Source organism: Phytophthora parasitica (genome assembly GCF_000247585.1).
Source record: "Phytophthora parasitica INRA-310 unplaced genomic scaffold supercont2.92, whole genome shotgun sequence".
NCBI lineage: Eukaryota > Oomycota > Peronosporomycetes > Peronosporales > Peronosporaceae > Phytophthora > Phytophthora nicotianae.
The window spans coordinates 35,438-47,985 of record NW_008649078.1 but is presented as its reverse complement, the minus strand read 5'-3'; the positions used below and the strand labels follow the sequence as shown (position 1 = coordinate 47,985).

Below are 12,548 nucleotides of genomic sequence, written 5' to 3'. Positions count from 1 at the left end.
ACACTAAGGAGGAAGACCGCGACAGTGTGGTGGAGAAGCAGGGTATCTTCTCGCCCGAACGAAAGCGCAGAAAGAGATTAACTCGAAGTTCCTTGGTAATGGAACGCCAAGGCGAGGGAAAAGGGTAGCGAGAGCGGAACATGAGCTCTCATGGGTGGTCCGGAGAGGGACTAGGAGAGGAAGCGGGTGAGGGGCTCAGTGGGTAGGCTCCCCCGCTTGAGACGGAGGCGCCACCTCCTGCTGAGATCCGCGAAGACGAAGACGAAGAGCACGCAGTAGGATCCGTCGAGGGTGACGCGTGTGGAGGAACTGCGACTAGGGGCGGGTCAAACGAGGGTTCGGAACGAGGAACGCCGAGAAGAACCGAACCCTGGACCGAGGGTCGCGAGGCTCGAAGGGACAGAGAGGGGACGCTCGGGTCTGAACCTCTGTCTCCAAGAGCGAGAAGGATGGCCGAGTCGGTGTTGGACACGCCCCGGGACCGCGAGATGTTCAACCAGTTCCTCGCGCGGCTGGCACGCCAACCTGCGCCGAGCGAAGAGCCGACTCCGGCGAGGACGACGGCTGGTGAGACCGCGAACGCCGCGATGTCGACCCCGAGAGCTCGGCAAGGAGACGAGTTCTCCTTCGATGCGTCGAGGCCGTCGCTACCTCTTGTGAGCGAGACACGAGGCGAGGTACCGACGGTAACGCCAGCCGGTGCGGCGTTAGACACGAGAGGAACGAAGACGCACCCTTCTCCGCGTGTGGTGGAACGCCATGGTGTGGCTGGAACGCCGTTTCCGGAGAGTGGCACGCCCGGGAGGCAAGGAAGAACGCCAGCGCGGGCGGCGGAGAAGCCGACAAGGAGGGCCGAAGCGCCGACGTCGGACTCTGCGTTACAAGAGATGTTGGTCGACACGTTCAGTCGGGCACTCCAGAGGCTGTCAGACTCGACTGGAATGCCGACAAGGACGCCACGACCTACAGGGGCGAGGCCTGTGTCACGCCAGCGCCGGCGTCCACAGGGAACGCCTTCGTCGGTCAGACTCGACCGGTTGGTACGCCGATGCTCGGGTATCAAGGTTCGATGGCTCCTAGGGTGACGCTACCGGCACTGGCTTTGACGCCAGTGGGGATGCCGATGGCTGCAATCCCGTCCTACGGTGGCGTGACCATACGGGCGCCGAGCACCAGCAGGAACGATGGAGGGGCGCTTTATCCGCCGTTCCAACCTCCGATAACACCCACGGCTGGATGGAACTCTGGTGGAACGCTGTCAGCGTGGTCGGCAGCTCCTGCGAATCAGGTGCCTGCGAGCATGGGAGGCCTTGGGCTTGGTAGGAGTTCAGTGACCAAGGAGGGGGCTACCAGACGCACTCGGCGTACCCTCAAGGACCCATGGTGAACCGGGCGCACGGCCATGGTGGTGATTATGCTGCACTAGGGATTGGGACGCAACCAAGACGAAACGAGCCGAAAGTGGGCATCCCAACGGAGTTGCGGAACGCCGTGAAGGTGATCGTTCCATTCTACTCCGACACCGCTACGAGTGAAAGGGCGGCGGCATTTTGGCGTTCCTTCGAGAAGTTCACGCATGGTATGGACGGCCAGATGAGGTTGACGGCGTTTGAGCAGTGCCTTAAGGGCAAGATTGGTCAAGAGTGGTGGTACAACTCCAGGATCGATAGCTTTTAAGCTCTGAGGGTGCGGTTCCACAACCGATTTATCTGCCAGACTCCTGCACAACTGTGGAGCCGACTCAAGGCTGCCAAGAGGAAGCGTGTCGAGTCTGCCGAGGAGTGGGGAGACAGGATCTCGACTATGTGTGAAGCCTTGGACTATCACGAACCTCGTATGAGGTATGAGTTCTTCTTGGATGGCCTGCGGAATAAGCAGATAAAGGCGGTACTGGACGCGAGCATGGTCACGTCGATTCCTGAAGCGTGTGCGCTGCTGCTGTACAAGAACCTGCATCTCCCTGTCGAGGAAGAAGACGAGTTCGCCGGCGAAGTCATGGGACAACCAAGGACGAATGAAGCGGCTTCGACGGAGACCCAAGTGCTCCAGGAGCTACGTCAGATGAATCAGCTGATGAGGACGCAACAGCTAGGGCCAGGAACGCCGAGAGGGCTAGTAAGTCGGAGGAGCCTATTCGTCTCAGGCTCGCCAAGAACTACTGGTGAAGTCAAGGAGGCTCAAGTGGAACGTGGGAAAAGCTATGAAGGCGCTCGCATTCCTGTCGCGAGCGTAAGGACGGAAACTGTGGATATTACAACTGAAACGAACGACAAGGGCAGTCCAATGGAACGGGCTGGATCAGAACGAGACGAGGAGATCACGGGCTCTACGGAGCGGCCCGAACGAGGAAGAGTGGGAACGGCGGAGGCAAAGGAACGCCACGACGTGACCCAAGACTGGGAAGCAAGGACAACGGAACGTCCAAGACGGGTACAGGACGCCAGCAGAGGAGCAACGGAACGCTCAGAGGCCGCGTTGAAGCCCCAGGGGGAATTTAAGGAACGAGAGAAGACGGTAGACAAGGCCGTCAGCTCCGAGCGAAGCAAGGGTGCGCTGGAATTAACATCAGAAGACGCCACGGGAACCAGGGTTAATCAGTTCTAGGCGATCATAGGAAAAGTGAGCTCAGGGCGGGTGGAACCCGTCGCTCAGAACACCGAGGATGACGAGGAGAGTACCAAGGGGATGAATTCTACAGAACAATACGACCGTTTGTTTACCGATACAGAGCTGGATATACTAGAACGCGGTGACGGTCCGGGGGTACAGAATGAACCCGAGGAGTACGATAAGGAACTGGAGGAAAGGTTGATCCAGGTGGACGAGGACACGATTTTACAGCGTGCCGAGCGGAACGCCAAGGAGCAGGAGGAGCCGACGCTCGCGGATATGAGCGCTGTGCTTGGAATACCAGAGGAAGTGCTGGAACGCACTCGGGAGGTCTCTTCTGGAGACATGGGAACGCCAGAGTATTGGCTGGATTGGTAGCGAAGCGCGCGAACCGAGATTTCCGGGAGGTTGAAGAGTCCGAAGGAACGTCGCTACCTGTGGTAAGCGCAGTGTCGAGCGACAGGGACGAGAGTACGGGCACTGAGGCGCCTACTGGAGACGAGGAAGGGCGCGAGGTCATGCGGAACGTGTGTGTGGGACTCGATGGGGCTGCCGCCTCGGTCTCTTGGAACCCTGAGGAGGACGCCGGAACGTTGCCGCTTAGATGGCGTTCCATAATTCGTAATCGGGTATACGAACTCCTCAAACGGGAATGGAACGAAGAGAAGAGTCCTCATCGAGGAGTCCCGAGGGCCTTACAGAACGATGGAGCTGAGGACGACGTTCCACCGTTACGAGACAAGGAGGACAAAGATTGTCTGGACGAGGAGTTGCTACGCAGATAGCTAGTTGAAGTGGGAGGAACGCGAAACGTGGCGTTCCTGGATCGGGCTGTGATTTGGGCCCGTCGCTATTTTGAGGTTGAAGCTCTTGGTATAAGGGACAAGTTGCGCGAAAGGGCGGGAGACAATCTAGAAATAGTAGACCCGGGCGCGACGAGCGTCGCATCAAAAAGGCGGAAAAAGGTGACCTTTCAGTTGCCGACCGGGGAAGGAGCGGCCGCAGTTGCCGAAGAGGCGCACGAGCTTTTTTGGGTGAGCGCGGGAGAGCCCCAAGGAGGCCGAGAAGGCCTGGGCTGCGCGGAGTATACGCCGGTGATGGCGAGGAGGGCGACGACGACGTCGTGCCCCAGGGCAAGCGAGTCATCTGCAGCGCCGGGGGTATGCAGGCCCTATCGGACGGTTACATCGACTGTTGCCCGTCGGAAATGCTGGCAGACACGGGCGCCATAGCGAGGCTAGTCGACAGAAGGGTGCTGAGGCGTCTAGGGCGTGGCAAGGAACCACTTAGACCCCTACATTGGAACGATAGACAGCGTATCGGGGCACCCGACCCTTGTCCGTGGAGTGATTGACCTTCCGGTGACACTCGGAACGCTGGAGAAGACGCTTCCTTTTGTAGTGACCGACGAGTTGTTCGTGGACGCGATCCTTGGAACGGATTGGTTGAAGACGTTCCGTGCTGTGATAGACCTAGAGGAGCAGTCGATGACGCTGAAAGGAACAGGGGACGTGATCCCCTTGGGCGTGGCGAGGGTGGAAGAGACGTATGCCGCCACGATTTCGTCGTCGGTACGGCTGGAACCGGGTCGCCAAGCTCTCGTGCGGTCTAGTGTTCGAGAAGCCGTGAAGGACAAGTCGGTCGTGCTAGTCGAGGGCGTTCCAGGAGCGGACGATTCGCTGAGAGTCGCTCGGACGCTGTGCACAGTGACAAACGGAACGGTGCTGGTCGAGGTGTGCAACGCTTCTACAGAAGAGGTAGAAGTCTTTTCTCTCCTCAACGTCTCACACGCAATGGCGAGGCAGCTGAACCCTTTGAATAGTTCGCTGGAGTTAGTCGGCTTCCTGGTTGATGACTGACCAATGGCTGCGACGAACAGTTTGATTTGAACCTCAAGGTGGTCCTGTTGTCATCGTAGCTGAATCAATTCTTGCTGCTTTCGAGAACGAAAATGCCTGGAGTATTGACGGCACTGCTCGCGTTTCCATTCACTCTGCACTTCGTCCGCCCAAGTCTTGGTTAACGCCTCAGCCCATTGATGAGCTAAAGACGAGGAACTGGGCGTGCTTGGCGAGTTTGGGCTCGTGAACATCGTCAAAACAAACTAAAATCGAAACTGATCACGTCGGTGCATTGGAACAGCGATCGAAAAGAGACAGTTCTCAGAATCCCTTCCTTTTTGTAATGGCACAAGTCGCACCTCAACACGATAACTACTCTTTAAGTGATGCACATTTTTGTGCATGCCACACCCTGAGGCTACTAAATATGCAATATGTAATGAAGTTGTCTTCGGGTCTATTTGGTACCCTTATCGACGCTATAACGCAACAATATTTAACCGTCACGCAATCTGTGAATACCAAGTGCCTCAGAGTCACGTAATCTGTGAAAATCAAGTAACTTAGCGTCACGAGGTATATGTCGACAGAAGTCGAGTCTGGAGCTTACCTCGCTGCTGTGACTGTCGTACCAGAGTCGTCCTTTACTGCTGGAACTCCAGAGCGAGAGGGAACGCCGAAGAACATCAATGCGGAAATAAGCGTCTCTAGTAGGAACACCGAGACTCGGGTTAAGAAGGAAGAGGCGGAAATGACCGCGGCAATGAAGGACGGAGACAACGATGACTTTGAGATGGACTTCCAAGACTCATCGTTAGGGGCGGAACAGAGGAGGCTCTTCGTGGAAATGTTGAAGGACATGCGAGACTTGTTCGTCGAGACTTTCAAGAAGCCTGGGAGGACGGAACTTCTGAGGTTCAGCATTGGAGCGCATGCGCCGATTAAGCAGCCCCCGTACCGGATTTCGAAGGCTGAAGGAGACGTTATGGAGTCTGATATTCAAGAGTATTTGGACCTTGGACTCATCAGGCCTTCAACAAGCCCGTGGACGAGTCCTGTGCTTATGATAAGGAAGCCCGACGGTGGTATTCGATTATGTATCGACTACAGGAAGTTGAACGCCGTCACGGTGAAGGACAGCTACTCGATGCCGTTAATCGACGACATCTTGGATGTTGTGGGGAACGCCAAACTCTTCTCGACCATGGATACCGCCTCTGGATATTGGAACGTTCCAATGAATCCATACAGTATGGAGAAGACGGCGTTCACGAGCAAGTTTGGATTGTACGAGTGGCTTGCCATGCCGTTTGGCTTGTGCAATGCCGTTCCAGCTTTCGAGCGGTTGATGGAGAATGTCCTCGTTGATCTCAAGTGGAGGGTCTGCCTGGTCTACCTGAACGACTGTGTCGTCTTTAGTGACGACTTCCTTACTCATTTAGTGCGAGTGCGCCAAGTCTTGGAACGCTTCAAGAAGGCCGGATTCAAGCTGAAGATGAAAACGTGTCACTGGGGACGTGATCAGGTGGAGTTCCTGGGCCACATTGTGACTCCAACAGGGATCCTACCTAATCCTGAGAAAGCGAAGGCGGTAATGAATATCGAGAGGCCGCATGACCTGCACACGGTCAGGGCGTTCCTGGGGTTGATTAGCTATTTTCGGCGTTACATCCCGGGCTTCGCGGCGATTGCAGCACCTTTGGAACGCCTGAAGCAAGAAGGGGTGGAGTTCTCGTGGAACGATGACTGTGAGGTGGCGTTCCGACAGCTCCAACGAGCACTGGTGAAGCCCCCTATTCTCGTGTACCCTAGTTCCAGGGAACGGTTCAAACTCTACGTGGATGCGTCACACTTGGCCGCAGGAGCATGTCTGATGCAGAAGATTGACAAGCGTGACCGGGCGATCGCGTATGCTTGTAAGATCTTGGTAGGCTCCCAGCGGAACTGGATTTACAAGACGAGTGGAACAACGGAGATCGAATGTTGGGGAATCGTGTGGGCCACGCGTAAGTTTAGGTGCAACTTAGACCACGCAGAGTTCAACCCGTTTACGGATCATCAGGCGCTCACGTGGATTATTGGTGAGAATACGAGGACGACGAACGCCAAGTTGGCACGATGGGCTATGGAGTTGTCACAGTTACGGGTTAAGGTGCACCACAGGCCGGGAACGTCCATGGGGCATGTGAACGGCTTGTCGAGGCTGTACCACCGACCGGGCGACGGGTTAGTGGGCGCTATCCGGATGGCCGACCTCCTCGATGAAGAAGCGGGAGATGAAGTCGATCCTGGAACGCCGAGTCCTGAAGAGATTTGAACGCTGGAAGGGACACCGGATCCCGGTGGAAGGATCGTAGGGAACGCCGAGGGATGGATCGCTGGAGCCGGACGAGCCTCTCACACAAGCGGAACAGGAAGAGGATCTCCACGGTGGAACTCCTCTGATGCACCCGTCACCTGTGGACGTATTCTGGCTGGATTGTGACAAGTTCGTAGAAGAACAAGGGCGCGTGCCTTGGGTGAGGGCATTGAAGGCGTTTCTTGAGGATGGGGCGTTGGCGCTCGTTCCGCAACTAAGGGTCAGCGTGCTGAAGATGTCACCCCACTACGTGATGAGGAACGGAGTCCTGATGAGGCTTGTTCACCTGGGAGCGCGTGGTGGTCCAGCAAGGACGATGTGCGTGCCGGCGGTGCCGTTACCTTTCATCGAGACGGTCCTACACTATTGTCACGCCGACATCTTCTCGGCTCACCTGGGAAAGACAAAGACCGTTGACAAGGTGAGGCGGCACGCCTATTGGCACGGGTGGAAGAGAGCCGTGGTCGAGTTTGTGCGTGAGTGTTCTATCTGCGGTGGTGGCAAGGGTCATAGGCCTTGGAGAGCGGGGCTGATGCAACGGATGCCTGTTCAAGACTTGTCCGGCCCGTTCGCACTACTCGTGGTGGATGCAATCGGCCCCCTGGTGGTGACAACTCGAGGGAACAAGTATATCCTGGTGTTTGTGAATTACTTTACGCGGTGGGTCGAGGCGTTCGCTGTCGCGTCGCTCGACACGATTTCCTTCGTGAACACCATGATAGAGGGTGTTATCTGTCGGCATGGCGTTCCAGAACGCCTACTGAGTGATCGAGGGTCCAACTTCACGTCGAATCTGGCCAGGTCGTTGTACGAGACGCTGGGAATTAAGAAGTTGTACGGGGCAGCGTAGCACCCGCAGACACAAGGGCTCGTGGAACGCTTCAATGGAACGCTGATGGGGATGCTACGGATGTTCGTGAACGAGACGCAGACTGACTGGGACGTATATCTGCCGACGGTCTTGTTCGCGTACCGGACGGCGTATCATGAAGGCCTAGGTGATACCCCGTTCTTTAGCTTGTACGGGCGAGATCCTGTACTGCCTATCGATTTGGCGTTCCTAAATACGGGGAAGGAATGGAAGAGCAACGAGGCCGCAGTGTATAGGCGGAAATTATATCACTCGTTGAGGAACTCGCGAAGGCTGGTGGAGCGACAACTACTTAAGGCACAGGACAGACACGAGAAACGGCTAGAGAAACAAGTAAAGGTGTCGTATGCGGACGGAGACGCCGTCTGGGTGTACCACTACTTCAGAGCTCGAGTTGGGGAACGTAGGACGAAGAAGTTGGCGTTCACCTGGCATGGTCCATACCGTGTTGTCGGCCAGGTCGGGGAGAGCGCCTACAAGATAGCGATCCCAGCTCACCCGAACAAGATCGTTACGGTGAACGTGAACCGCTTGAAACGCTTTAGGGGTCGCTGGAGTCGACCGTACACGGACGAAGTACCGGACAATATAGGAGAAGACGACTCCAAGGAAGAGACGGGTCCTCTAGAGATGAATGACCTACCACCTACTAGATTCGTGGAACGCCAATCTATTGGCAGTGAGGAGACGGCCTTCTCTGGAGTGTCATCGCCCATTGCGGACATTGCGGCTAAGAGAATCGAGAAGCGCGAACTACAGTACCTAGTACTAACGGCTACGTACGAGACGTTCTGGCTGGCTCGAGCGGCGTTAGCGCCTGAGTTTGGAACGCTAATCAGAGCGTTTGAGGACGCGGACCGTAAGAAGAAAGGTCTGCCGGAATTACGTCGGGACGCCCGGTTGGTCGATGCCAACACGGACGTGGATGACGCGGATGTGATGTTCTAGTTGGCCCTGGGGCCAGCTGGAACGGGCGCAGCTTGGTGGCTACGCCGAGGAGTGTGCTCGTGGACTTGCGAGTTCCAGGGCATGGGTTTGTTGTTTATATTGTGTATAGGGGGATGACTTCGTGTCGTATCCCTGCGGGAGTACTTTCGGAGTTGATGATTTGGAACGAGGTGGAACTTGCCTCATTGGAACGGTGACGGGCTAACCAGTAAGAGTGGAAGAGAGCTATAGAAACAAGATGCGTGTCGGCATGCCAGACGACGATTTGATTGAAAGGGAGCACAAAGAGTAATTACGAGGCAAGGTTGTGAAAGGAAGAGGAACGCTGAGATTGAAAGGGGGTTAGGAGTTAGCAGGGGCGCAAGGCTCGACGAGTAGGGCGGAACGGCGTGGAATCACAGGACGGTGACATTCTGAGCGTCGCTCTGATGGCCTCCGTCATCTTCCTCTTCGTCGACTTCGTCGCCATTGTCCTCTCCTTCTTCGTCGTCCTCGTCAACGTCCTCGTCATCACCTTGGGCTGGCGTGCCTGCTCCTGCACTGGAAGATGCTGCTTAATCGTCGTAGTTCCCTGCGTCCTCAAAGTCGGACCAGTCTTCGCGGTCGAGTTCCTTCTGGGTTGGAGGATTAACGGAGGGGAGTTCGTACGTTCGATCGGCCATTTGGGCCATAACGTCGAGTTGGCGTTGCTTGACGCCGTTGTTGCTGATGAGCGTTTTCCAAGGTTCGGCATTCTGGTTGATAATTTACGACGTCTTGAGTTTGGTTTTGGACGTGAGATCCTGCCGAATGCGTGCTAGTGCAGTCATGGAGAGACGGTTCTTCGCGATGGCCTTGGGATTCAGGGCTTTGGTGAACTCGAGGAAGGAGAGCACTTGCGGATACCCATAAGCGTCTACCTTCGCCGGATTGAGGGCATTCTCGAGCGTGGCCTCGTATCGGGCCTGATCTTTGTCGTGGAGGACAGCGAGATCCTCGGCGATGGGTCCTTGGGGCTGTCGACCTCCGCGTGGAGACTTGCCAGGCTGGCCTCCGAGCCAGGACATTTCAGGACGCTTCTCCAGCTTCTCGAGGAACGCGTAGAAGCCCCAGGTCTCGATGCAAAGGCTCGTGAAGGACAGACGAGCGAGAGAGTGGCTCGCATCTTCAGCTTGCGGCGATAGGATTGAGCTGAGCTTGATTCGAGAGGGACGTGGAACGCCCACTCCCAGAAAGCACGCCGGTGAGTCATCCAGAACCGCCAGTGAGCTCGGTGAATATCCTGATTTTCAGCTGGGTCGTACCAGAGGGGTCGACCCGACCATGGGTACGCCAAACGCCAGGGAGTCTTGCCGGCTTCTTCAGCCTTGTGGAGGACGATAGCGATAGCGGTTCGTACGACTCGAGGAGCGCTGGGATTCACCTCTAGTAACTTAGCGAAGTCATACGAGGGAAGCGTCGAGGCTGTCAACTTCTTGGTAGACCGAGGCTTCTTAGCGGACGACTTGGTGACAGTGTCATCTGCGCTAGCCTTCCGTTTAGAGGTCTTCTTGGAGGACGTCGCGGGTTTCTTGGCCGAAGATTTCGTAGAAAGCGCGGCCGCGGGTGCTGCACTTGGAACGCCGGGCGCGGCTGGCAAAACCACTACTGGACCCTGCAGGCTGACGTTCGACTTGCCTTGGACAATGTCCTCAACGAGTTGATCGAGGTGTTGGAGACCCGTGGACATGCCGTTAACCCCGAGGTGCGTGCGTAGCTCGTCCCAGTGTTGCTGCTTGAGGGCATTAGCGTCAGAGGAAGGGCCCTGTTCTTCGCGATCAATAGCGGCGTTGAGAAAAGCGCGGAACCGCTTCAACTCGGCGGCTGTGAATCGAGTCGTCATGGCGGAAGCGCTAGCGGCGTAGGTCGATAGGAGATTGGGAACTGAAGGATCCCATTCCGGAGAAGATTAGTAGCTGCCGTTGGGTACGCCAGGGAAACGCCAACTGGGAAGGGGCGTTGAAGTGGAACGTGATGAAGGGAATTGACCCTGGGCGAGGGGGCGCCAGGTGGGACATCTGCCCTGGCTGTGGACGACGGTTGGAGGTTCACTACGGGAACTGGCAGACGATGGAGAGGTGGCTAACATGGGCTGGAGCCGCAGAGCTAAGGGAGATAGCAGGAACGACAAACCATTGGGCACTCGTTAGCAGTGCCGTCGCTGGCATCGTAGTGTGGGTGGTGACCACTCCGCTGAGGAACGTCTCGTGGGCGTTCCTATACAGCGTCGTTGACAGTGGGAGGACAGTCTACTTCTCCGCGTACACCTGTGGCGACAGATACCTTGAAGCAGCGCGGAACGCTAATGCTTTATCACTACCTCCTCTCGAGTATGCGTGTGCTCTGATCTCGTTGACGCTCCTGATTCCTATTGCAGTGTTGCAAGATTATGAGTCGCGATTTGGGATAACAGGACGGCTGTGCTTAAGATGGTGTGAGGCGTTCCACCACTCCTGCTGTTTGTTCGTGCCGGACGCCGTCCAGCTACTCAGGGTGTCTACTTGCAGGTATGCCCGAACTACAGGGGAAGCTACGGTGGCAGTGATCGAAAGGACTGGCGATTTCTTGATGGGTGTTTTTTTGGCGGCCACGCTACTATTGTCTATGCTGGTATACTTGCCACGATTGGTGTATGAGATCGTAGAAGGCGTGCTGGGAGGGCCGATCGGCGTAGTTTTGGCGGTGTTCGTGGTGAATGTCTACTTCGAGTTTACAATGGAAAGCTGATACTGGAGTGCCGCTGTGCTAGTGGTTGGCTGCTATAGCCATGGGCTGCATTATTACTGAGCGTGTCGTCCCTGTAGTAAGACAGGACTGGGGTCGAACGTGAAGCAAGGATGGGATGGACTCGCTGGGCGCATAGGGCGTTGTGAAGAGAGAGAACACGCCAGTTTGGAGCGTCTGCGCGGAGCGCAAAGGAAAGGAACGCCGACGGAGACTCAAGCTGCGAGCGTAAAGTCGGATAGAGCGCCGACGAGTGGCGTTCCAGAAGTGGCTGCTGATAGGACCGTGCGACCGGCGTCGGGCAGAACGGCTCGGCGAGGGCGCCGAGGGTCGGTCGGGGAGAATTGTCACGGTCTACAGCTAGATGGAGGTCTCGCCATTCTCGCGGATTGCATCCACAAGGTCTGCTCACTACAGGGTCCTACAAGCAAGGGCAAGAGGAGCAGACGTCGGCGTTCCACGTCTAGAGTGGGACTGGGATGAAGGGAATGAGGAGGTACCTCGTTGTGGACCGCCGCGTGGTAAAGATTTGTGGACAGGTAAGGGGCTTCTAGGTCGTGGTGAGACCGTAGGGAAGAGGCTCAGTCGTGTTTTTTTCCTTTTTAAGAGAGAAGTACTCAGAATGTATCAAGTTACATTAGGAATTATCGCTCTAGTTCTCGTCGCTACGTCGGCTTGCTAGATACACGACCCCGACACTAAGGAGGATGACCGCGACAGACACTCGCACTGACCCATAACGCGTAACCGTAGTACATGTACAGACGGCGCACAAGCTGTGATGCACATCTGGATTGGGCTGTTCAAGGCCCCCAAGACTTCTTAGATGCATCAATACTGGGCTCCACCGCTACAAGTTTATATCAACAATAACATAAAGCGTAGGATAACCATATCTTCGGCCATATGAATTTCTGTGTCTTTGCGGCAGTGAAGGGACTACAGTGCTGTAGCCGCTACATTGTAGCGTAGGATGACTTGAGAAATTAATCTCAACATGGCACCGGACGAGCAAATACAGATGTGCGCCCACCACGTGATCACTTCGACGATGTGCTCAATGCCACAATCCTCAACCGCTCAGTATTGTAGACCCTCTCTGGTTGAACTTTACTGGATAGCTCACGTCATTTCGAGTTATTCCTCCTCAAGCCAAACATGGCCTCGACCGTCTCGC

The 12,548-nt window shown here is 56.0% G+C and overlaps 2 protein-coding genes across 2 annotated transcripts; one reads left to right on the top strand and one right to left on the bottom strand.

Moving 5' to 3' along the window:
* Positions 1 to 9,183: 9,183 nt before the first annotated feature.
* PPTG_18720 (hypothetical protein) lies at positions 9,184 to 10,490 on the bottom strand (the record flags this gene model as incomplete). Its single annotated transcript, XM_008916958.1, has 3 exons — positions 9,184 to 9,334; positions 9,380 to 9,877; positions 9,913 to 10,490. 3 exons carry the CDS (start codon positions 10,488 to 10,490, stop codon positions 9,184 to 9,186), a joined length of 1,227 nt encoding a protein of 408 aa, XP_008915206.1.
* A 131-nt stretch (positions 10,491 to 10,621) lies between these two features.
* Positions 10,622 to 11,374, top strand: PPTG_18719 (hypothetical protein; the record flags this gene model as incomplete). The annotated part of the gene is made up of 1 exon (XM_008916957.1): positions 10,622 to 11,374. The coding sequence occupies one exon, from the start codon at positions 10,622 to 10,624 to the stop codon at positions 11,372 to 11,374; it is 753 nt and encodes a 250-aa protein (XP_008915205.1).
* Positions 11,375 to 12,548: the final 1,174 nt, after the last annotated feature.